Raw genomic sequence first — 24,000 nt, forward strand, 5'->3', positions numbered from 1 at the left:
CGATGACTTGCTAACTTACTGGCACTTAAATTGGCGATTTCATTATTTGCTATGATTCTTAATTTGTCTATATATGGAAGGCGAGGTTGAGACTGCAAGAACAAAATTGCCCATATGAATTAGAGGTAAAAGTTTCCGGTCAAATTGTCAGTAATTTATGTCTAGTCAATTTTATAGACGGACTGCAGACAACTCGTCAAAAAAAGCCCAATTCAAACTAGTCCAATCTGAATCTGAAGCTACAGATAAAACACAGAGTTCTGGCTGACTATGGAGCCTGCAGCTTTAAATGAGTTAATCTTTGATTCCCATGTGCATGTGCATGGCTCATAGCCATACAGACCTAGAATATGAGAAAAACGAGTGCCATAGCTTGGGTGGGAAAGAATTTGAAATTCCTTCAACTCTGTTAATATCATATCAAAGATTAAATCTTTAAATTATTCGGTATTATTATAAATAAACTCTGAACTATTCAATAGAGGAAAGTGGGCATCTGCAAAGAGGGAGCTCATGCCTCCTGGTCAGGTGAACTCTCTTATTCAATATATGTGGCTCACATCTGAAACAGAAAGAAAAGAAATTAACTTCCCAACCAGCATTAAAATTTGCTATTTTTAGAAACTGAAAATGGAAGGTTGTGCCTGGAGTCCTAGACTAGACCCCATCGAAACTAAAATGTGGATCCTCCTCGTATGGCGTGAAATTATTGAATGCTCCTCCCTAAAAATAAGGACCAATATCTTGACCTTTACAAGAGGTTTCATGAAAGTTATAACTAGATTGACCCTTTCTCTTCCCATTTTCGGGCTCCAATCCAAGAGCCAGAATTCCTTACAAAATATAAATGTATTGGATAACCCCTATCCTTTGGAGAATTTCAAGGCAAGTCGTCAGTCGTTTTGCATAACAAATTGGTACACTCTCTGAACAGAGCTGTCTTTCGTCTATACCAATTTTTAAATATATAAATAATATATTATAAAGTAATTATTTTATTGTTTTATTTAAAATTATTTAATTATATAATAATATATTATTTGTATATTTAAATATACACTTAAAAATATATATATAATTTATTTTTTCGATTTCCTATATGGAATGAAGTGTTAGGCAATCTCATGATCTAATACTTAAAGGGCTCAAATTTAGAGGTTAGGCGAATTTAATTATGAAAGTAGGCTTCTTCTTGCTTGAATAAATTATCATATGACTTTTAATTTCAATTAATTAGATATAAAGAACATTCCATTATGTAAGGCAAGTTGTTAAGATTAGGCCGACCATACTTCTTCAATTCAATTCAATATAAAATTATATTTAATTAACAAACTGAATAAGATTAAGATTAATAATTTAAAATAACCAGAAGTGGTTTCCCTATTTCATTCTGTCTCAAATTAATTTCACAAAACAATAACTACTTGTCCTAGTAGTAATTAAATTAAATTAAATTATATTATATTTGCAGTCACAATATTTACTCTTTTGTATATATTAAATTTTAGCTATAAGGTTTGCTATTTGGTTAACAAAATGCTGATGATCAATAACATTCAGTCAACCAAAATAATTATCAATTAGATTGATCTCTAGAAATTTTCAATACACTGAGAAGGTATAAATACATTGAACATGTTCATGTTCATTTTCAATCGTATTATAAAAACTTTAGAATATTAATTGTATGATTATATATCCATCTATTATGATAATTTTTAGGCCACAGGACTATTCGCTACCCAGTTTGAATGTAAAAATAAATATATATATTTATAAAGTTTTAAAAACCCTCAATATTCATTCATAATCCAATTTTTATTAAAAAATTTCAGTTAGAGTTAAAAGTAAAATTATTATTTATTAAAAAAATTAAAATTTTATCATATTTTTCTCCTTAAGTTTAAAAATCTCACAAATTCTCCCCATTCAAAGTTTTCAAGTTTTGAAAATTGACAATTTCACTCCTAAATTCATAGGTTTTCTTTCTCTTCTCTTTGATGACAACGACTATTTGAAGATGAGACGAAGAGCCGAAAACCATCTCTAGTAGCTGAAGAGACATCTTTGTCGATAAAGAGAAGATGTCTCTGTCAACGATGAGACATCATCTCTTTGTCTACGAAAACGCCTCTTTAATTGTCAGAGATGGTCGGTGACTCTCCATTTAGTCTTTAGATGGTTGTTGTCACTAGAAAGGGGAGAAAGAAACCTTAGGGATTCGGGAGTAAAATGATCATCACTTTTCAAAACTTGAAACTTTGGGTTGGGAGGGATTGTGACAATTTTAAAATTAAGGAGAAAAATGTGATAAAACTTTAATTTTATAATTCTTTTAATAAATGACAGTTTTATTCCTAACCTAACTAAAATTTTTAATAGAAATTGATTCATGAGTGAGTGTTTGAGTTTTTAAAACCCTGTGAGTATGTATTTATCTTTATATTAAAACTTGGGCTGGAAATAGTCCTTCGGCCTAATTTTTAACTTTTTATCAACTTATCACTTGAAAGCCTAAATTAGTGGAGTATTAAAAGTTTCAAGGAGAAGTCTGACTTACGTTTGTAAAACTTTAACTTACGTGATGAAATGGTTATAGGTTCAATTATTGTATCTCAGGTTTACTCAACCCTAACTTACTCGATATAATGGTTGTGGGTTTGATTGTTATATCTCAAGTTTACTCATCCAACTAATATGGATGAGGTCCCTAGTGACCCAAAAAAAAAAAAACTCTCATCTATTTTTTTTACCTCACTTGAATTGAATCTATTTTTAGTTGACAAGAAATCTGCACGAAGAGTTTCAGTTATCTCAATTTTGTGGTGTAAATTAACACTTTTCTTTTTGTTGACGAGAAATCTGCATAAAGAATTTCAGTTATCTCAATGGGAGCATATTGAAGAAAAGCTAAATATAAAAACTAATTTAAGTTTTCAAAACTACAACTATTTATTTTAGGGTTCTTTATTTTAAACTTAGGATGTGGTATTAGAATAATCAAAAACTATATTTATACACTTTTGAATATATATGTGATATGTCATTATATAGTAAAGTGATTTTGAATTAAAAATAAAATAATATCCAATTACATAATGACACATCATCTGTATATTCAAAAATATATACATAAAACATTACTTTAAAATAAATTATTAACCATGTTAATAGCTAATCATATCTAGAAATTATTGCTGCTCTCTTAAGAGCTAGTCTCACAATATTGGTAACCTAATTTTGTTGTGGCAAGCAACTAAAGCTCATAAAATTAATAGAAAGAATTTTATAAGGTCTTGAAAAGGCAGTAGTTGACTATAAGGGAGTAGGACGGCATTAAAAAAGTAAATATAGATAAAATATTCAACTAAAACTTTATAATTATTCTATTAGTCAACCCATGTCCAAAATTAATCATCTAAAATACCTTCAATATCAACACAATCTACAGATTTCCTTCCAAATGAGCAGGCTAAATTTGATTGAGAAGCATTTCTAGAAATTAGATGGATCATTACAAGTCTTAAAAAACAAATATAGACAAAAACGGAGAGTCAATGATCTATGTGTCATTTCAAAAAAGGGTTTAAGTTTTCTCGAAGAAATTTGTAACACATACCATGTATTCACCAGGCAGAGGCTCTCTTCAATTAAAATATTGTATTTGATATTTATATTAATTGTCATTTTCAATGTTGACTCTGCCAATGGAATGGAAGGAGTTGGTATCGAAACCCTAGCTGCCTGAAGAGCCACAAGAAAAGGCCATGCATATATAATTACAAAAAATATTTTAGTTTATGGATCTGTTTTGATACACTACCTAATCCAAATAATTTGTTGTTTCCCTTTTTCTATTATAACATTAGAAAAGAGTTAAAGGAAATGAAATCCTTCTTGTATTGATAACAATTGCAAGTTCTTTGCTTTACATACATATATTTTTTTATTATGACAGTCCATATGTATAAAAGGTAGAATTATTAACAAACTTATGTTTATTTATGTTTCCAGTCCTTTTTTATATGGTTTTAGGGTATATAAATGTACATAGAAAATTAAAAATAAATTAATCCATTTTTATTTTTTGTATGTACATTAGAATAAGCTTAATCAGGGTGGAAAAAATGGAAGAAATTAGCTGGAGTTTTATAAAATATGTTTCTAGGTATATTTATAAATAATAAAATTATGTGCCCAAATAACAATGTGACACCATATAGTTAAATATTATTTTTTTATCTTTAATTTTCAACTATCCAATCAGATGATGATACATCATTGTTTGTGTATAAAATTATGTATAGAAGTTATGCACATAGCAATATTTATTTACGGATGTTCTTCGAATTATGATGATGGATAGACCCAAATTTTGATTCCATTACAAAATTTCTGTTAAGGGTGATGCATAGCTACCCACTTCTGCTAAAAAATTTGCCTTTATATCATCACAAATTAGTTTGAATAATTTAGGATTATTGTAGCATAGGTTTTCTTAATTCTTTTTTTTTGGGTAACGAAGAATTTTACTTGAACTGTATCACTATTTTTAACATCGAATCAATTATATTGAATAGAATAAACTTTAGATCTATCGAATAAAATAAATCAAAAATTTAATTTTAATATATTGTTAGATAAAACTTAAACTAATATTTTTTTATATATAAAATTTCTTTTTTTATTATTCAAATTATTACTGTTTAAGGGTATATTTTGTTAATTTTCCAAAGTCATCTTTTGTCATTATAGAAATTAATAATTAATGCATTTCTAATTTTATTAACTTCTTGATTGACAAAATTTAGTCAGTCTAATTAATTCTTTGTAATATTAAGTATTGATTGGTATTTTTTGAATTAAAAGAGGGTCTATTATTTTGTTTATCCAAATATATCTCTGAAAATATTTTAATTATGGTTGTTTTGAGGATTGTATTGGAATTTCATCTTCACAAATAAAAAATTTGAATTATATTTTTCAATTCTAAATAAATATAGTGATAGTATTATAAGCCAAATTACCATAAAACATAAAATATATAACATATCGTAAATTATTATTTCAATAAAACAGATTTAAATATTATTATGACAAAAAAGATTTTAAAAAAAAAAATTTATGAGATTTTGAGTCTTGTATCAATTTTCTTTCAAGTTAGCCGAGAATCCTTATTTTAGGAGTGGTTGAAAAACAAGGGAGTTAAAAAATCGCGGGAAAGGTGGGGGCCGGTTTGTGGACCCCCACCCCCCAACTGATTAAGACTTAGTTCTTCCTATCAAGTGGGGCCCAAACAAATTTAAAAACAAAAAAAGGAAACAAACTCTCTCTCGGCCGTCCGATTTACTTTTTATTATTTTAGATTCCGATAGTGGGTCCCGTCTGAAGATCGGTTTTTTTCGAACTTTAAACTGACACATGGTCTATGGTCAACGGTCCTACCTGCATTCTCTTGTTGACAGCTGCCTTTCGAAAATAATTAGGTTAGAAAAATAATTTAATGACAATTCTACCCCCACTCTTTTTCCGTATGAAAAAGATCCGGCAACGGCTCTTAAAAGGGGTTAAGGTTAAGGCTGAAGAGTTGAATTTGTTGTTTATTTGAATTTGTTTTAATGGTGAAAATGATAGGAATATGATAGTGTGGAAAAATCCAATATTCGAAATGTAAAAAATTATTTTTAATTCCCATAAATATGTACAATAGGGCTATTAAAAAATTATTTATAATTTACTATTTAATAAATATGATCAAGAAGTTTAAATTTTATCATTGATTAAAAAAGTCAAAAAAATAATGTTATTTACATTAAAAACAGAGTGAATAATATTCTACATCCACACATGTTTATAATTAACATTCCAATCACCTAAGCTTCCGTATTTTGGTGAATAATTAACAAAAAATCAAAGCAGTTGATTATGTTCATTAGTTTTGACCCCAGAAAGAAATTATATTCACACTTGTATTCGTAAATAGGGATATTCAAAATTATCTGGTAATAGAATTAAATTGATTTTTTCATCGAAAAATAAGTTATTTAAAAAATTGGTTCAAATATTAGTTAAAAAATATAGAAAAAAACAATTTTTCATTTTGATTATTAATTTGTCTAATTTTCAAAATTGATTAACTGAACTAAACTAGTTTTAAAAAAGTAGAATAAAAAACTAATAAGATATTAAATATATTTTTAAAAAAATTAGAAAAAATAAAATATGATAATTTTTTAAAATTATATTTAATTCAAAATTAGTTAATCTTTAAATCAGTTTGGTTTTAGTTTATAATTTTTCAAAACCGAAAATTTGGTTTAATTTAAAAAATTGGTAAACTGGTTCTAATAATTAGTTTTAAACACCCCCACTACTCAAATATCAAGCTAAATATTGCAAACTTTATTAAGTGATTAAATAAATTTAAATTAAAGATAAATTAATACTCAATCATATGATAATATATCATATAGATATATATTTATATACTAAAAAATATGTATGTACAGTATAACTTTTTTTTTTCTTTTTATAATTTTGTTTAGCCATCGTTTAGTTCAATTCTGATGTGTTTTTTGTTTTTCTAAGTTGAAATTTTAGAAAATATATGTACAGTATAACTTTTTTTTTTCTTTTTATAATTTTGTTTAGCCATCGTTTAGTTCAATTCTGATGTGTTTTTTGTTTTTCTAAGTTGAAATTTTAGAAAATATAGTATAAATTTGAGAAAATAGTATGCCCGTGATTATCTGATATAAATATACCATAATCATAAATGAGTTTTAATTTTTTAATGGTTAATCATTTTTTAGGTGTACCTAATCTCACTATTAAGAGGAAAGGGTTAAGATTATAATGATTAAAAGATTGGATTTTAGTGCTGAATTCTTATCTTTGAACCAGAATTACTGAAAATCAAATTGATAATTAGAAGTTAAAAAGAGAAAGTGGCTAAAGAGTAAAGACTATATACGAGGCGTGTGATGGTATGGTTGGAATGAAGCCGACTCACCCATCAACGTGTAAGTTTGCATGAAAATGTCAATAGTAAAATTTCAAACCAAACGGGGGTATTTTCGTCATCTTGATGGAAATTAATAGGAAACTCGGACAAGGAAACTAAACTCAGAACGCAAAAGTGGTTTTCCCGTTTACAAAACTGCGGTTTCATTCAAGTCTTGAGATGTTTATGGTTTTTGAGGGGGAGAGAGAGAGAGAGAGTTGAATAAGATAGCTTGAGACCGCTTTATCTGAAACTGTTTTATTTACCTTTGTTTTCTTTCGTTTCTTTTCGCTGAGACTCAAAAATGGTTTTACATGAAGTCAGGTAAGTCTAAGTTAGAGAAAGAGTGAGAGACAGATCGCTGGTAATAAAAAGGTTTGTCTTTTGTTTCTTTGCATTCAATTCCGTTCTTTCTTTTTATCTGTTTTCCTCTTTCATTTCTATCTTCTTTTCAATCATAACTGACTCTCTTATCTCTCTCTAGATATTGATTGTGCTGTAATGAAGAATGATCTTGCCAACTGCAAAGAAAGTCTGGTTTTTGTTTCTTAGTGGGGTTTCAAAGAGCTCTTGATCAAGTTCAGCTAGTAGAAGAGAAAGAAATTACGAGGCTTGTGGGAGCTCCTTTCATGGCTACTAATAATAAAGTCATCACCGATCACTCTGCACAACTAGACCATCACCATCATCAACATCATCATCAACAACAACAGCAGCAGCAGCAGCTTCAGCATCAGATAATACAAGAGCATCATCAGATTCCCTATGGAATGATGCAATCGTCATCATCATCCACTATCCCTGGAAACTACATGTAATTTTACATTTTGTAAACAAGGCCTTTTGGGTGAAATCAAGGTTCGATAATTGGTTCTCTAATTTTGTTTTCTTGTTATGGTGTCAGCAGCAGTAGTAAAGATACTGGAACTTATGATCTGGGTGAATTAGATCAAGCCCTTTTCCTTTATCTTGACGGACAAGACCCTTCTGGTGCTCAAGAGCAAAGACGTGAGTGCTTTCTCTCTCAAAATTTCCAGTTTTTTTTTTCGTACAGAGGGTACTCCTAATTTTCACTGGTTTTCTGTTGGGAAGATTCTTCGAGAGTAATCTGTTTGGGTCACAGGAAAAGTATGCTCAAGAGATCAAAATCTTCCGTGCCAGTACTTTCTTTGACCAGATCCTAGCTTGCAGAAAAAGCTTCGAAAAGAATATTTAAAAATATGTTATTCACCTTTCAATTATGAAGGGATAATTCTCTTGATTTTATTTCTTTCCCCTTGTTTGGAGCTTGTGTCTTGGAACATGACATGTAAAACAACCAACCCACTGATCATGATTTTTTATTCGATTTCTACATGCACTTAAAACGGTACGAAAGGGTGTGGGCTTTCTTCGCCTTTTTCACCTTTGTTTCTTCCTTTTTCTGTTTTCATGGCAGACGGCTAGAAATGCATGACGGTTTCTCTACTTTTCTAGCTTGCCCCGCATAACTCTCTACTCTTGTCTCCTCTTAGTCACTTGGGTCCTCGTTTTATCAGTATCTGTCTATCGTGGGCATGGGAATTATCTGCAACCAGTAGTATAAATCAACGCTTATTACTTGCTTTTTTTTTTTTTCGGTCCAGAGAATTCAGGAATGAGGCCTCCAACTTTAAACATCTTCCCTTCTCAGCCTATGCACGTAGAGCCAGCATCAACAAAGGTACTAATTCGTTATTCACTTAACCTATGCTTCTTCTCAAGATGGCGAGTTTATCATAATATTTAACTATCATTAGTTTCTGATAGTTTTGTTTGTATTTGATAGGGTGGTGCAGTTTTAGTTTCTTCTACAAATAGTGGTTCAAAGAGACCATCCGAACCGACCATGGAGTTGGCCAACGCACGAAATGACGCTGCATCTGGGCCTGAACCAGCTAAAACTGCCAAGGTAGGGATGAATAAAATAATATATTATTATATCTTGATCTAGAATAATAGTTTGGTAGCTAGTTTACTGAGAACTGAGATTCTTAGACTTCATTTTTTCTTTCCTTCGTTTTGTAATTTATTCTTCTCTTACGGCAGCGTGAAGGGAACCGTAAAGGGCAAACATCAAGCTCAGAACAAGAAGGACCCAAAACACCGGACCCTAAGGTGATTTATTTATTTATTCGATCACTTTCCTTTTGAAAAAAAATATATGAATACAGTATTCACATCAAATCTCCCTGGCAATTGTTCAACGTGCCTCATTATTTTCAAGAAGACACTGAGAAGACTTGCTCAGAATAGAGAGGCGGCAAGGAAAAGCAGGCTGAGAAAAAAGGTAAGTCTACAGATAGATGCCCTTACTTCTCTTCCTTTCCTAAACAAGTATATTTCAAATTATCATCTTTCTGTGATCTTTTCACTTTCCATTACAGGCTTATGTCCAGCAGCTAGAATCAAGCAGGATCAAACTTACCCAACTGGAACAAGAGCTACAACGAGCCAGAGCTCAAGTAAGACTAGATCTATTGTAAAACTAATTTCTTCTAATTATATATATGATCTAAAACTAATTTCTTCTGATTATTATTTTCAGGGCATGTTTTTTGGTGGGGTTTTAGGTGTAGAGCAAGGTCTTCCTGTTGGCATCAACAGCATTAGCTCAGGTATCTATATATGAAAATGTTCCTAAAATTAACTACTCTTCTTAAGTGTTTTTGTTTCTTTCACCTCGAACTTGCCCCATCTCTACCTTTTTTAGATGCTGCTGTATTTGACATGGAGTATGCACGATGGCTTGAGGTGCATCATCGTCTAATGTGTGAGCTTCGAGCAGCGGTGCAAGAGCATTTCCCCGAGAACGAACTTCGGCTCTTCGTAGACAACTGCTTAGCGCACTACGATGAGATGATAAACCTCAAAAGTATGGTCGCTAAAACGGACGTGTTTCACCTTGTTTCTGGCTTGTGGAAGACTCCGGCTGAGAGATGCTTCTTGTGGTTGGGTGGATTCCGGCCTTCTGAACTCATCAAGGCAAGTACTTAAATTCAGTATATATTCCCATCATCCAAGTAATTTCAATCAACCACTTATTTAAGTGTTTCCTTTTTCCTGTTAACACATTAGTTCCCCATGTAGCTACGAAAGAAGAAGTACATAAAACACCAAAAGTAACAAGAAAATGACAAAAGCCTTCACCAAAAAACCACAAAGCTTGAATTAGTGTTATGTAGCTAAACCTACTATAATATTTATATATAAATCTGAGTACAAAAAAACAAAACAAAAAAAAAAAAAAAAAAAGAAAGAAAGAAAGGAAAGGAAAGGAAAATGAAGCCATGTCTTTATTGCATGGTGCAACTTGTCGGTGGAATTGTGAAAGAAGATCACATAACAAAAATGAATATCAATTAATGACGAAAGACATCATGAAAGTTTCTACAACAAGGATTGGTTAGGTGCCATTCTAATAAAGCCATGTCTGTTATTACAACTTTTGGTATGAAAATGAAAAGAAAGAAGGAAAGCATTGCACGGGTCTGTAAAATATTCTCTCTTCTTCTCTCCCTTTCTCATTGATGCCAACAAACAGTCTTGTTCTCATCTTCATCTTCTCGTTTGGTTTTTAGTAAATAAAGTACTAAAACCCTTATGCAAAATCAAAGCCAAGAAAATTTGGTACTACGCAATGATAATAATGTCTACATGATTTATTATCCATTAATGTTTATGTTAGGCTGCATCATGGGTAGGCATGTTTTCTGATTCAGATTATTCTGACATATAAATTAATTACTGAGTTTAATTATGTGAATAATTCAGGTTATACTCAATCAAATTGAGCCATTAACGGAGCAACAGATCTTAGGCATATGTGGACTGCAACAATCTACACAGGAGGCTGAAGAAGCTCTCTCCCAAGGGCTTGAAGCTCTTAACCAGTCTATTTCAGATACGATAGCTTCTGATTCCTTGAGCTGCCCACCTAACATGGGTAATTACATGAGCCAAATGGCTGTAGCCATGAACAAACTCTCCACCATCGAAGGTTTTGTTCGGCAGGTATGTTTATCATTGTCTTAACTACAAAGTAATTTCTAGTTTATCCTATTTCTATTTTATATCTGTTTGCGGGCCTCTATATGCACGAATTATGATATATTTCTAAAACTATGTGGGGTATTTGGAACCCAATCTTTAGTGCCGTTTGGGTTTGGAAACTTAAGCCAATTTAGAAACTACTCATGGGGTGGCTAGAGGTACAATAAAGTTCGGACATTTCTTGCTGTATGATAGTTTCCCAAGAAAAATATGCCCTTCCCCATCATAGGAAATTCAGAAGGAAGCTAAACCAACAGCCATATGTCTTATTAGTAGAACATTTGGGTGTTACAGAAAATTTTTAATGAGGGATCATTTTGCAACGATAAATTGAATGCATAATTAACAGAGCTGATGAGAGAATATAGAAGCTTAATTGCACAATAACCACATCTTGTTAGGCATGAATTTGTTCATATATATTGTCCTTTTCTTCGATGTAACAACTTCTTAACATTAGACCTACCAAAGATTATAACTCAGTCATATGTATATATCCACTTGGAAGAGATATGGAAGATCCATATATTTCTATGATGTCAGGGTCGTAACTTTTTGACTTAAAGCCACCAGCCTTCCATGTATACCATCCCTACCATAACTTTCTTTTTTGTCCGTTCATGGAATTTGCAGAAACATGAAAACACTCAAAGAATGGACCCCTACATATGCGCATATAATTCGAAAACAAAGCTAAGTTGACTAAGTCAGTAGCTTGATTTCTTCTTCTTTTGTTCCATAATGAAAAAATAGATGCCTTGGTAGATAAATTCATGCTTAAGAAAATTTCAAGTGATGTGATAGTTTTAGTTTACTCTCTTTGAGGAAAAATAAAGGTTTCTTCTAGCAGCCTATACTTTGAGGATCGAGGGTCAGGTGGGTCCAAATATTGGAATGCATGTTTCGTCTGCAGAAATTCTGTTTCCTGCTTAGGAAAATTAATTAGGGCTTGCTTAGATTTGACATATGGTCAGGAAGATTGAATAGTCAAGTTGAATTCTCATGAAGACTTCTTGATCACTTCCTTACAAACGCCGCTAGCTGAAGTGTGCAGTTCAGTTGCTGTTTCAGTCTTATGTCAATTACTGTTCTTAATCTAAGGGTTGGCTAGGAAAACATCATTTGTAATTTCTTACTTAAGAATTTTGATTTGACGCTATCTGAACCTCTTTCTGTCAAAATTTTAGACAACGGTCAGTAATATACCAAAATTATTTACCATGAAAATGAAGACAGCCTCCCACATTTCACATCCACATTTTGCTAATTCCTTAAAGCTTTTGACAATTGAAACCCCTAACACCCCAAAGTCATGGATGCTCAATATTTCTCATCAAGTCAAATTATAATATTTAATAGTCTTAATATTGCTATCTAGAAGTACTGAAAACAGTCCTTATTTTTTAAATGGTAAACTTACAGGCAGATAATCTGAGGCATCAAACATTACATCGGCTGCATCAACTTCTGACGACCCGTCAAGCTGCGAGGTGTCTGCTAGCAATTGCCGAGTACTTCCATCGTCTCCGAGCTCTTAGCTCTCTCTGGGTGGCTCGCCCCCGACAGGAATGATAGAAACCCTACCCACTATAGCTAACTAGCTTTTATATTTTAAGTCCTACTTATAATTGCCTTCTTTGAATCTCTCTCTCTTTTTTACTTTTTTTTCTACAGATAATGTATAGATAGACGATAGACAAAATAAATAGAATATTAAATTTCAAAACAGTAGAACTAATTTCTCTCCCTCTCACTCTTCCTCTTTTAAGGAATTCATTGTTTGAATAATCTCGTTGGTATATTTCTGACTTTGAATGAACGGAGAAGAAGAAGAACAGGAAGAAGAAGGTGGTTTGATTAGTGAAAAAGACAAAACTTGTTTGGTCCTAGGAAGAAAAAGACTAAATGTTGTGGTCTAGGCATTGCCGCTTCTGCCTGCATGCTTTTAGATGGTGACTGATCCAAGATGAGATGCATGCTGACAAACTCTCTATGACATCACCCAACTCGACTCAATTGGCCGCTGTTCTCTATTTCACATATATACGTCATTATATATAAAAACTTCAAACGCTTCTTTTTCTCTCTAAAAGTATCAATTTAAATATCAAGTTCGGTGTTAAATTTTAGGTAGAACGCCATTTTTACAGTCCAGGATTGCTTTATTCATAATTTTCTTCATCCTTTATTCAAGTTTTACATACACATTTTTCTTTCACCATTAAAATCTAAAGATTCTAAACATTAGTTGGAACTATAAAATATTTTATAAGTAATATTATATACATAATTTTTATGGATATATAATGACGCGTCATTATATAATTAGATAATTAAAAATTAAAGATAAATTATATATTAAAGTAGTACACAAAAATAGCACACATGGTTTTATTATTGTTTTTTTTTTCCCATCAATTACAATATATATTATAAGATTAATATCAATTACACCCCACAAATACAAGTGAATTACTATCCTTTATAAACTTAGAAAATTCATCACTTAAACCACTATATTTGATTGAAAAATATTGAATCCTTAATCAATATTATTTCTTATGATTATAATAGTACTATTTGCTTTAATCTAGCTAAAATTGCACTACCAAGGGTACAAGGGTGTGATTCTAACTTAATCTTATCGTCAAAAATATAATTTCAACTAAATTACCTTCATAGATATGATTTCAAGTTATATCACACTATCTCAAAAGTACTCTGATCGAGATGACACCTAGCATTGTTAGTGATATTGTCGTTGATGACTTTTTCAATTTTTAATTTTAATTTTTAAAAGTATTAATCTTTAGTTAATCTAAATCGGAGTTGAAAAAAAAAAAAAAATATATATATATATATATATATATATATATATATAAAATAAAGTTTTTGAGTCAAATTATTTTTTTAACAAAGTAAACATTACCAAGTTAATAGATGGTATTTTCATTTTTTAATAATTGTAGTATATTAGGTAACAATTTTACTAATAGAAGTAGGTAACAGGCAAAGAAAATATATAGTGTTGAAATTTGAAGGATTAAATAATGTCAATGAGGCAAACCACCAGTGGGAATATCTCTTTTGGCCTAAACCTGACATCTGTTACTTATTCGGTCTTAAATAATGTTAGAAGCATTTGATCGATACATTATTTATGTATCTAAATTATATATAAAAAATATGTACATATAATTTTATTGACTTACTAAGTAGTGATGTTATTTTTCTCTTTAGTTCTCTACAAAATAAATAGATATATAACCAAAGAAAGTAGAAGTCGACATTGCAATATACATTAAGTAAGCGTTTGGTTTGCGTAATATTTTATTATTAAAATTGAATGATTATTTTGAAAATATATTACTTAAAAGATTACTGAGTATAAATGATTACTATATTCGATAAAATTTGGTAGATATAAATAATTATTATGTTTAGTGAGAGGTAATAAAAAAATGCTAATAAATTATTTTACTTAAATATTTTTTAATATAATTATTCAAAAATATTTTTTATATTACTTCTTATATTATTTGAAAATGAGGTTATTTTTATCATAAAAAATTAATAAATAAAAATATATTTATAATAAAATTAAGATCATATTTATAATATTTTAATACCTAATGTGAAGGTGATAATCAAATTACTACTTACATTACATGTCAGATCACCATTGGTAATAAAAGACTACTCTAATTTTTTATTATTGACAAATCAAATAAGATAATACAAGTAATAAAAGATAAATTATCAAAATAATTTTTATTAACTAGAAATCAAACACTCCTTAAATGACAGATAGAAGAGCATGACATATAAAAAGATTGACTAGCTAGACTAATGTGGTAACTTACTCAAAAGGCTTATTATCAGTGGTCCAAAAAGTCAGCAATGAATCCTGATGCAGTTAGTTTGATCGAATTTCAAATCAATAAAACTATGTGTATCCACTTTTAGTATATATTTAATATGTGTTATCAAATAATTATTTTGAATTAAAAATAAAATAATATTTAATCATATTATCATATGTTATATATATACTTATTTATATACTTAAAAATAAATATATATAACATTGCTTATTCCAAATAGCTCTATGACTCAAAAGAATGGCACATATACGATATAATACAAATAATGAATAGATTTAGAAAGGGGTATGTTTGTCTTGAGAAGAAAAAGAGTTTCGGACCAAGCTGCAATCTCTCCCATGTGGGCTTATATTGGGCCAAGAAGCCGGTTTTATAGCAACTCATGTAAAAGGGCCAAATACAAAACATGTTATTTTTATTAACAATGGTAAGTGCTTAGGGTTTGAGCTTCTTTCTTCTCCGGGCTACCGTCTCTTCGGAGAGCGGCTTCAACGAAATGGCCTCGAAAATCCTGAGAAGGAGCCGAAACCCAGATATCATACGTGGCGTTGGCAAGTTTTCCAGGTCGAAGATGTACCACAAGCGTGGTCTCTGGCAATTGAGGCCAAAGATGGCGGCGTTTTCCCTAAGCACGAGACTAAGCCTGCTGTAAACGATGCGGCTGCCACCAAGCAACCCAAGTTCTACCCAGCTGATGATGTTAAGCAGCCGCTTGTCAACAAGCGCAAGCACAAACCCACCAAACTTAGGTACATAAAAATTTTCCTATTTTCTCTGTTTTTGGGATCAATTTTTTTTTTTTTTTATAGTTTTGATGTTTCTTTTGGTGGATGTGTAGGGAGAGTATTACAGTTGGGACTGTGTTGATTTTGTTGGCTGGGAGATTTATAGGCAAGAGAGTTGTTTTTCTAAAACAGCTTCCATCCGGGTTGCTTCTAGTTAGCGGTGAGTTTTACTATAATTTTTTTAATGGCTATTTTGAGAAATTGTAGGGACTCTGATCCGTTTTGTGTTTTTAATATTAATAGTATAATTTTTCCTAAGCTATGTAACAAAATTGATGCTGGATGATCAGAGAAATGCAATTTGGTGCCATTAATTGTCACTGTAATTAGTGAAAAGTAGCTGGCTAATCAATCCCTTTTTTCCCTTTAAAATGTTGAATTCTCGGGGTCACTTATATGCTTATCATGTTTGATCAGCGGGCATATGCAATGTCAAACATATTTTATCAGCGGGCATATGCAGTGTCAACTATATTTTTATCAGCTGGCATATGCAATGTGTTTATGATGATGATAATATAAGAATTTTGTCTTAATGTGCTTTTCCATGTTTATCCCACAATTTTTTGGCGTCTAGTTATTATTTTTGTAACAGAAATTGTCATTTTCCTTGACTGCTACTTAAGAAGTCCTTAAAGATATTGAATTGTGTTTTTATACTCTTTGAAGAAGGAATTAAATTCTTTGATAATCTTATTAAGTTGATATTTTCATGGAATCATGTTTTGTTTAGTGATAAGACTTCTTAAGGCATTGTGTTAAGAAATGCAAAATATAAACCATTAACTTGTTCTTCTTTTTATAAACTTGTTCAGGAATATAACTTTCTTTTATGGAAGCCGTGTGTATATAATTTTATTGAATGTGTTATGCTTAGGCATGCCTTCAGTTCTTGTCTAACTATTATCATTTCTCTTCGCTTTATTGTTCTAATACTTGCATGGTTTGTTTCTTCATGACAGGACCATTCAAGATTAATGGTGTTCCTCTAAGACATGTAAATCGATCTTATGTGATTGCAACGTCAACTAAGGTTGACATTTCCGGGGTCAATGTGGAAAAGTTTGATGACAAGTACTTCACCAAGGAAGTTGCCAGAAAGAAAAAGAAGGGAGAGGGGGAATTTTTTGAGACAGAGGTGAGTTATATATCCTTCATGTACTCAATACAGTCCAAAGATACATTGTTTTTGACTTACTGCTTTGTCGGTATAGGTTCAGTTCAGCAGACATCCTATGCCAACATAGAAAGATCCATGAGATAAAAGAATTATATTGTGCTACTACATTCATCTTAGCCCTTTGAAATTTGATGGTGTTAGATTTTCTTTGGAATGTTTATGAACACATGCTTTTGCGACAAATCAAATTTTTGTAAACCCCGTCACTGTGATGTCAATGACATTAAAGAAGAATGGTGAAAAGTTTTGTTGGTCTGTCATGTTTAGCATAGTGTTTATAATTTTTCTTAAAAGCATATTCTTGTTTTGGTTTATTGAGTCCATTTTCTTTCTTTTTTTTTTTTTTTGGGTCAATGAACTGCAGGAGAAGAAAGTGCTCCGGGATAACAAGAAAGATGATCAAAAAGTAGTTGATACTCTTGATAAAATCCATTGAAGCAGTTGCAGATTTGAAGTCCTACTTGTCTGCAAGATTCTCACTCAAGTCAGGCATGAAACCACATGAGCTTGTCTTCTAAAGGAATTCCTCCAATTATAGTGTCAAAAGTTTTTTCTGAAATCCTTTTCATTTAGATTTTTGGTGCTTTATTAACAAAGTTTTGCAAACCTAAGTTTTGCATTAGCTCGTATCATGTTATGGAATGATTTATTTAATTTATTTTTGCGGTTAAGGTGGATTATACTCTCTGAATTCATATTATTGAGTTTGTTTCCTTATTTTGGAGCTATTCTTGTATATTACAATATCCTCTCTTCTGACCAAAAGAAGAAAATTACAGAATCCAGTCTTTCTCTGAACACAAAGTTCTGGTATGATATATTAATGAGTATATCATAAAAGCTTAGGTTGGGGACATTTATTTTTTAGTGCATGTTTTTGTTTATGATAAAACCGGCTTATATTGAGTATTAATTTGGTAATACATCTTATTATAAGTTAACATAATTAGGTCCTCTTGCTTGCAATCAATCAAAAGCCCAATAAAAAAAATTCTGGAATGGCTTATTCAACATTGCTATTTTCCTTGGATAAAGAATGGCTTCGGTCAAGGGGCTTTGTTTTTGCTGTTTTAGGAAGACATACGTAAATAATAACTGAAAGTAAGAAACAACAAAAACGAAACTACACATTAGTTATTGAATTAATATAAAAACATTCAGAGCAAATTAAAGCGAAAAAGAGGGAAAAAAACAAAAGAGTACACATCATAGTAGAGTCATTCTTTCAAAGCATGCTGTCAGCACGAGATGGTAATCTCCTGAAGAAATTGCTGGGTATGGAGGGTAGCTTAGTTCGAAATCTAGGATGTCGTAGCCAAATTAAGCCCGCAACGAAAGCAACTATCTTGAAGGGTGTCACATACAGCACGACTGCTGCAATTAGGCAGAAAATTACAAAGAGGCTGCTTGCTCTTGGGTCTCTCCAGCTCAACAGTGCCTGAAACCTCTCCCCTTGCGTTGCCATGTCTCCTACTACTGTCTGTATCCTTCCAGCCACACTTCTCAGTCTATCATACCTCATACGCACCACGTCTTGCTGCTTAGAAGTAGGAAAAGTGTCGAATTCTTCATCTAGTTCATCTAGGTGAACTGCTTCAGCCCATGAAAGTTTGGTATCCATGTGAGGAGGATGCCTTGGCCGGAATCGGTAATTCCATATTCCGATGATGAACATATATAGGAAAATTGTTGGGAGGATCAATTCTGGATAGCAAATCAGTATGAGAAATAGAACATGAACAAGAATTGTAGTTACTGGGTTCTTCCAGTAACGCACTTCACCAAGCCACTTGTTCATAGAGATTATGCCGGAAAATAGTGAGACAATCCTGAAGAAGTTAGCTTTGCTTCTTCTCATGCTCCACATATGAGAATCTACATCCAGCATATACTCTACTACCTCTTTCCTTAGTGGTGGCTCGGCACGGCCGAGCCTCACTGCTACTATATTCATGGCCTGATACCTCAAGCTATCTAACTGGTTAACTGTGAAGGGATGTAGATAATGCATTTTTGGCAATAACGGGTGTCCGTAGAGGTAGATCATACTTGCAAGAGATAAACAAGTAAATCTTACTGCTAATTGGAGTTCCCCCATTTTCTTCACCCCTGATGGACTTAGAACAAGAAGTGGGTAAGAGTGGGTGTAAATCCTATCTGTTTCTAGGGTTGATAGCCGGATTCTAACCTTCCCAATTCTTGAATCAAGTTTTGCTCCACTGCCGGATGCCGGTTTTTCATTTCCGCCCAAGTGGCAGTTGTCGAAGACCCCCAATGTGATCACTGTGCAAGGGTCGTAAACCTCCCAAGTGTACTGCTCGTTCCATTTGGGGTTAAAGCTTTCAAGGATTGTTCTTGTTCGCACCCACTTCAGCCCATATTTGGCAACACAATAAGCATCTGTGGTTCCCCTACCATCTCTTTGTTTCATTGGGAGGAGCCCTTGAGCGCTCAAGATGCCTACTTCAAGGATCCCGATTGGTTGCTTCCATAGCTGCCTAGCTGTGGGACGTTGGTCGCTTATATACATTGTTGATTCGTCTAGTACATGATAAGCACCCTCAAGGCAGGCTCTCAGATGAATCCTGCTGGAGAATTTGTGTTCATGCCTTTTATCTCCTTCCAAAACACCAAACCCAAATTTTTCAAGATTGAACCATTTGGAATGAACCGGGCGGTGATCCAAGCGCCTCTCAAATATGTTGAGTGGCAAATGTATCTTTCCCATAATTTCATCTTTTGCAGGTGGTACCTTATTTTCAATTGTAAGTACTAACTGTTCTTCGAATGGTTCAGCTGCAACAAAGATCAGATCCTCGTTCCAAAGAGGATTAGTGGTTTTGGTTGGACATAACTTGGTTTTGAGTATTTGGTTTCCAAGTTGAGCCTTCACAAAAGCCTGTGGTAATTGGCCTCTGTCATGGGGCTCTACATCCTGAGCTTCAATCACATTAACTCTGAGATACCACAATTTGGGTGAAACATAAACTTTTGATCGGATATTGAAAACACCCTCTCCTTTAACTGTGGCAGCATCTGAGTGCCATGCTTCAGGGAAAGCTTCATCAGCTTGTGTTCCCATCCAAACTGCAAGCATAATCTCTCCTTTCACCTTGCGATCGCCTCGACGGTCCTCTAGTCTGTACCATTGCGGTGCCAAAGGGCTATCCGGTGGAACTCTTGTGGGCACTTCGTGCATGTCAAATAGCACCCTTCCTAAGTAGTCATCTCTGGCTACCATCTCTTTGTCCCTGACAAATACTTCAAGAACTGACGATTGAATCTTGTCTTTGGAGAATGCAAAAACTTGTTTCCATTCGGGGTTTGTTTTCTTCTCGAAGTGCTGTGTTTTTCCCTTGTAATTTCCAACCTTAACTTCAACGTAAGGATCACAGTTTCCTGTCAAAGGGTTTGGGGGAAGATCTCTGGCTTTCACCACTCGAACATACAGATAAAACATCTGCTCAACAAGATCATATGTGCTTGTAGCTCTTTCACTGCTTATCCAGCCACCTGCTCCACGTATTCCTCCATGTGGCCATCGTTCTCCAAGCTGTGGCTTTGTGTCCTTCAACTTATAGTCTTCTCGTTGATGGGGAGCAGATAGCGGATTCATTGTCACTAGCTTGAAGATCCTCTGGAAGTTTCCTCCCTAAAATTTCTTCTTGCTTCAAAATCTGCAGGTTGTTTATATGTTGGATTGTAGTGACTTCTTTAATCTACCCCGCCTCTTTATCTGCAATTGCACAAAATGGAATTAGCTAATGCTGGAGCAGTAGAATCCAGCTGTAGAAACTGCAAGAATTTTTCACTGGTCTTGTAGCTTCAGTGGAAAATTATAATCATCATTAATTGTATTGATGAAGAGATTTTGCAATTTTCCAGACTCTATTAACATATGGATTGTAAAGATGAACTCACCTTCAGGATACAAGAATAACAGCTTTTGTAGCTCAAGAGTTGTTGATAGCCAGCCCCTTTATTGACTTACTCTTAAGCCATAGATTTTTCTCTTCCCAAGAAAGTTCTGAACAGTAATGCTCATTTCTTGTTGTAAGAAGCATATTTCGGCATCATGATTTTCAAGGCACTTGGAAATTTTGATTTTGATGAGTACCTGCAGGTTCCAAAAGGGGTTTAGCTACAGCTTGAGTTTTCTTTCTTTCTGAGAGCAGATTTAATGGTCCTCCCAGTTTCATATAACTATGTGCATGCAAAAGAATCTTAATATTAAAAGGAAAAGTTAGGGGAAAATTAGTGAAGTTTTTGGTTGAAAAAGTGATATATGCCTGCATTATCAAGTGAGCTGGAGGTGTAATGTGGAAGCTATTGCTCTGTCATTTGCATTAGTGCTCATCAAAAATCATTTTATAATTATGTGTCCACCGAATTCAAAGAGATTTGTTTCCGAAATTTACACTGGCATAAGATGATTGACAGCCCACTTGGGAGGACAAAGATAGACTTTCCCAGATTCTTTAAGATAAGTGATCTTTATTTCTTATACTGTCAAAGATTAGTGGCCTTTATTTATTATACTGTCAAAGATAATCTTTTAGATATTTATATACAATTTATTCTTTCTCCACTTGATGTTAAAGAATAATCTTGCTACCACATTGCTTTTCCAATTCTTTACAAGTGCAATATACTCTTAAAAGTTAATAAAATTAGTGAAGTATCAAAATTTTTATGAAAAATATTTTGATTCAAATCTTTATTATGCTTATAAACCTCTAACTTGTCTGATGTAATGATTGTAGGTTTGATTACTGTGTCCCGAATTTATCCATTCAACCAATATGAATAGAATCTCTGATTACCGATATATATATATATTTGAGCATCTTAAGTATTTGTTGTGGAGTAGTTTTGTTTGGCTGGCCCTGTACTTACTGTGTATAGACCTTTTTTTTATTTCAGTATAGCAAATGGAAAGGGAAGAGCATAGAAAAGACTATACAAAGAAGTAAAGCAGAATGGTGAGCTTGAAGAAAAGCAAAAGCACAACGAAAAGCGTATGGGTGTATGGCCTTGCACATAAAGACTTAACCATTATTCTTCATCTTTATTCTTTATTCCCTTTAACCTAATTTCCCACTAGCAGTTCTACTTTTGTTTTGCTTAAACTAAAGGGAGAAAGACCATTTCCCATCCCTTTTTTTTTTCTCTAAATGATGAAGATAATCTTGGCAAATGACTTTTGAAAATTTAATATTAATATAATAAATTAGATTACTTTTATATTTTTATATTAGTATTAAAATTACTTATATACTCTTTTATTTATCCGTCTTTATAAATCGCATTCATTAAATTCAAGATAGCTCTCATTTGTCACTGATAATTAGAAATTTTGTTTCTGATCGTGTGTCGTCACCCATAACACTAGAGTGATTACACTTTAGTTGGATCTTAGTGATGTTAGCCCATTGAAGATTTTGAATCTCTTTGTCATGTGAGATCGAAATGACAATGTTGAATCTTATCAGTATGGCATCTCTAAGAAAATTGCATCTTTATGCCATGTGAGATTAAGAGGAGAAGAAGGTTAGATCTCGTTGATGTCATCCGAACCATCTGACAATATATTCTGTAGCCATATGCATAAGCGTTCAAATGTAAATCGTTAGCATTGCTTCCGTCAAGCACACCCCACTTAGTCTCTTAATCTGTTGCTTTGGTTGATTTTGTTCTCTTCATCAGTCTCAATCTTTGATAGGTTTTTGTTGACATTGCATGTCGATGAGATAATAAACAATTAAAAAAAATTAGATAAGAAAAGAAGATAATGAAAAAATAATTATATAATTATAAATAAATTTTAAAATTATATGAATAAAATTATCTATATATCCTCTACAGTTAAAATTGACCCCAAAAAAAAATTAAAAATATGGTTAAAGTTAGAGTGAAAAAAAAGGGCCTAAAGGGAAATATCCTTGATGCTTTAACCCTGACCAGTTGCAGATGGCAGTGCTCTTGGCAAAGTCCGGGTAATTAGGTTCTGGATGGCAATTAATTATGTGTTCGACTTGCTTGGAAAACGTAAAGAAAAAGAGAAAACATGGCTTTTAACTTTAGTTGATATTTTCTTTCTCGGGTGTGGACTTGTCATTCAACCATATAATATAACAGTTCAAAGATGCCATGGCCATCCCATCCTATACATCTATAACCGCGATTGATTGATTGATTGATTGATTCAGTTAATATTTGATTATGGATTGTCGGCATAAATTCCAATGAAGTCTAATTTTATATGCTTCTGCAGTGTACTTAGAAGATGATACCCCTCATATTATTGGTTAGAAATGTAAGATGAAAAGTTAAAACCAGAGTGCTTCTGGTAGCCTCCATGTCCTTTAGCAAAGGATATTTAATATCAGAGAGAGGTCAACTAGGACGGGTTGGGCCACAGCCAATGGCTTGGCCCAGAGCCCGTTCATGAAGGTTTGATTTAGTATTATAATATGTTAAGCCCAATTTATAGGTCTTTCAAATCGAATCGTAAGTCTAAACATAAGATCCGTAAATCAATCTGGTATTGTTTATATAATATTAAAAATTAAATTAATTAATTAATAATTATAATATTAAAAAATATTTTTTTATTAAAATTAACAAGTCATTTCATTTAAAGCCGACCCATATCTATTAAACTGGGTTATAGGTCTTATATATCTCATGGGTCAATCTGACCCAAATACTTATTACTGCGGCAAACTTAAGACCGGCGTAGGCCATGAACACCTCTTATCAGAGTTACTCTTGACTGCTTCTACTTCGGCATATATAGTCATAATACTCAGCAATATGGTAGAGTTTTACAAAACTGTAGGTCTTTACTTTTGAGACTTGCAGGGAGGTTGAGGAATATGATCCTCAATATAACAGGTTCTCAACTTTTTTCTGTGTGCAATCAGATTTAGATGTTGAGAGTTGAGTTGGATTTTGTTAAAATATTTTGGATCTATAAGTGTAAAAATTTAAACCTATATTATACAAAATTAATTGATTTATATTAAAGTTTAATCTATTACACTTACATATTATTTATATTATTTTTTATTT

At 32.5% G+C, this 24,000-nt stretch overlaps 2 protein-coding genes and 1 pseudogene across 2 annotated transcripts; 2 read left to right on the forward strand and 1 right to left on the reverse strand.

The window, feature by feature from the left end:
* The first annotated feature begins 7,217 nt into the window (after positions 1-7,217).
* On the forward strand, positions 7,218-12,835 carry LOC123224213 (bZIP transcription factor TGA10-like). The gene is made up of 12 exons (XM_044647816.1): positions 7,218-7,381; positions 7,491-7,820; positions 7,914-8,014; positions 8,632-8,708; positions 8,814-8,936; positions 9,074-9,142; positions 9,255-9,314; positions 9,412-9,489; positions 9,573-9,642; positions 9,738-10,009; positions 10,799-11,038; positions 12,500-12,835. The coding sequence occupies exons 2-12, from the start codon at positions 7,636-7,638 to the stop codon at positions 12,647-12,649; spliced, it is 1,425 nt and encodes a 474-aa protein (XP_044503751.1). The 5' UTR covers positions 7,218-7,381; positions 7,491-7,635; the 3' UTR covers positions 12,650-12,835.
* A 2,524-nt stretch (positions 12,836-15,359) lies between these two features.
* Positions 15,360-17,608, forward strand: LOC123222793 (annotated as a pseudogene).
* Positions 17,609-18,040: 432 nt separating this feature from the next.
* On the reverse strand, positions 18,041-21,336 carry LOC123222350 (FT-interacting protein 1-like). Its single transcript, XM_044645052.1, has 2 exons — positions 20,848-21,336; positions 18,041-20,662 (listed from the first exon to the last, which is right to left on the reverse strand). The coding sequence occupies exon 2, from the start codon at positions 20,540-20,542 to the stop codon at positions 18,152-18,154; it is 2,391 nt and encodes a 796-aa protein (XP_044500987.1). The 5' UTR covers positions 20,543-20,662; positions 20,848-21,336; the 3' UTR covers positions 18,041-18,151.
* Between the last annotated feature and the right edge of the window lie 2,664 nt (positions 21,337-24,000).

The sequence above is a fragment of the Mangifera indica genome, chromosome 8, assembly GCF_011075055.1.
Source record: "Mangifera indica cultivar Alphonso chromosome 8, CATAS_Mindica_2.1, whole genome shotgun sequence".
NCBI classification, from domain to species: domain Eukaryota; kingdom Viridiplantae; phylum Streptophyta; class Magnoliopsida; order Sapindales; family Anacardiaceae; genus Mangifera; species Mangifera indica.

What these genes read in the sequence shown, in the direction of transcription:
- LOC123224213 (XM_044647816.1), top strand. Translation starts at nt 7,636, where the DNA reads ATGGCTACTAATAATAAAGTCATCACCGATCACTCTGCACAACTAGAC. An exon ending in CATCAACAGCATTAGCTCAG is followed by an intron (nt 9,643 to 9,737) that starts GTATCTATATAT and finishes TACCTTTTTTAG; the next exon opens with ATGCTGCTGTATTTGACATG. An exon ending in GGCCTTCTGAACTCATCAAG is followed by an intron (nt 10,010 to 10,798) that starts GCAAGTACTTAA and finishes TGAATAATTCAG; the next exon opens with GTTATACTCAATCAAATTGA.
- LOC123222350 (XM_044645052.1), bottom strand. Translation starts at nt 20,542, where the DNA reads ATGAATCCGCTATCTGCTCCCCATCAACGAGAAGACTATAAGTTGAAG.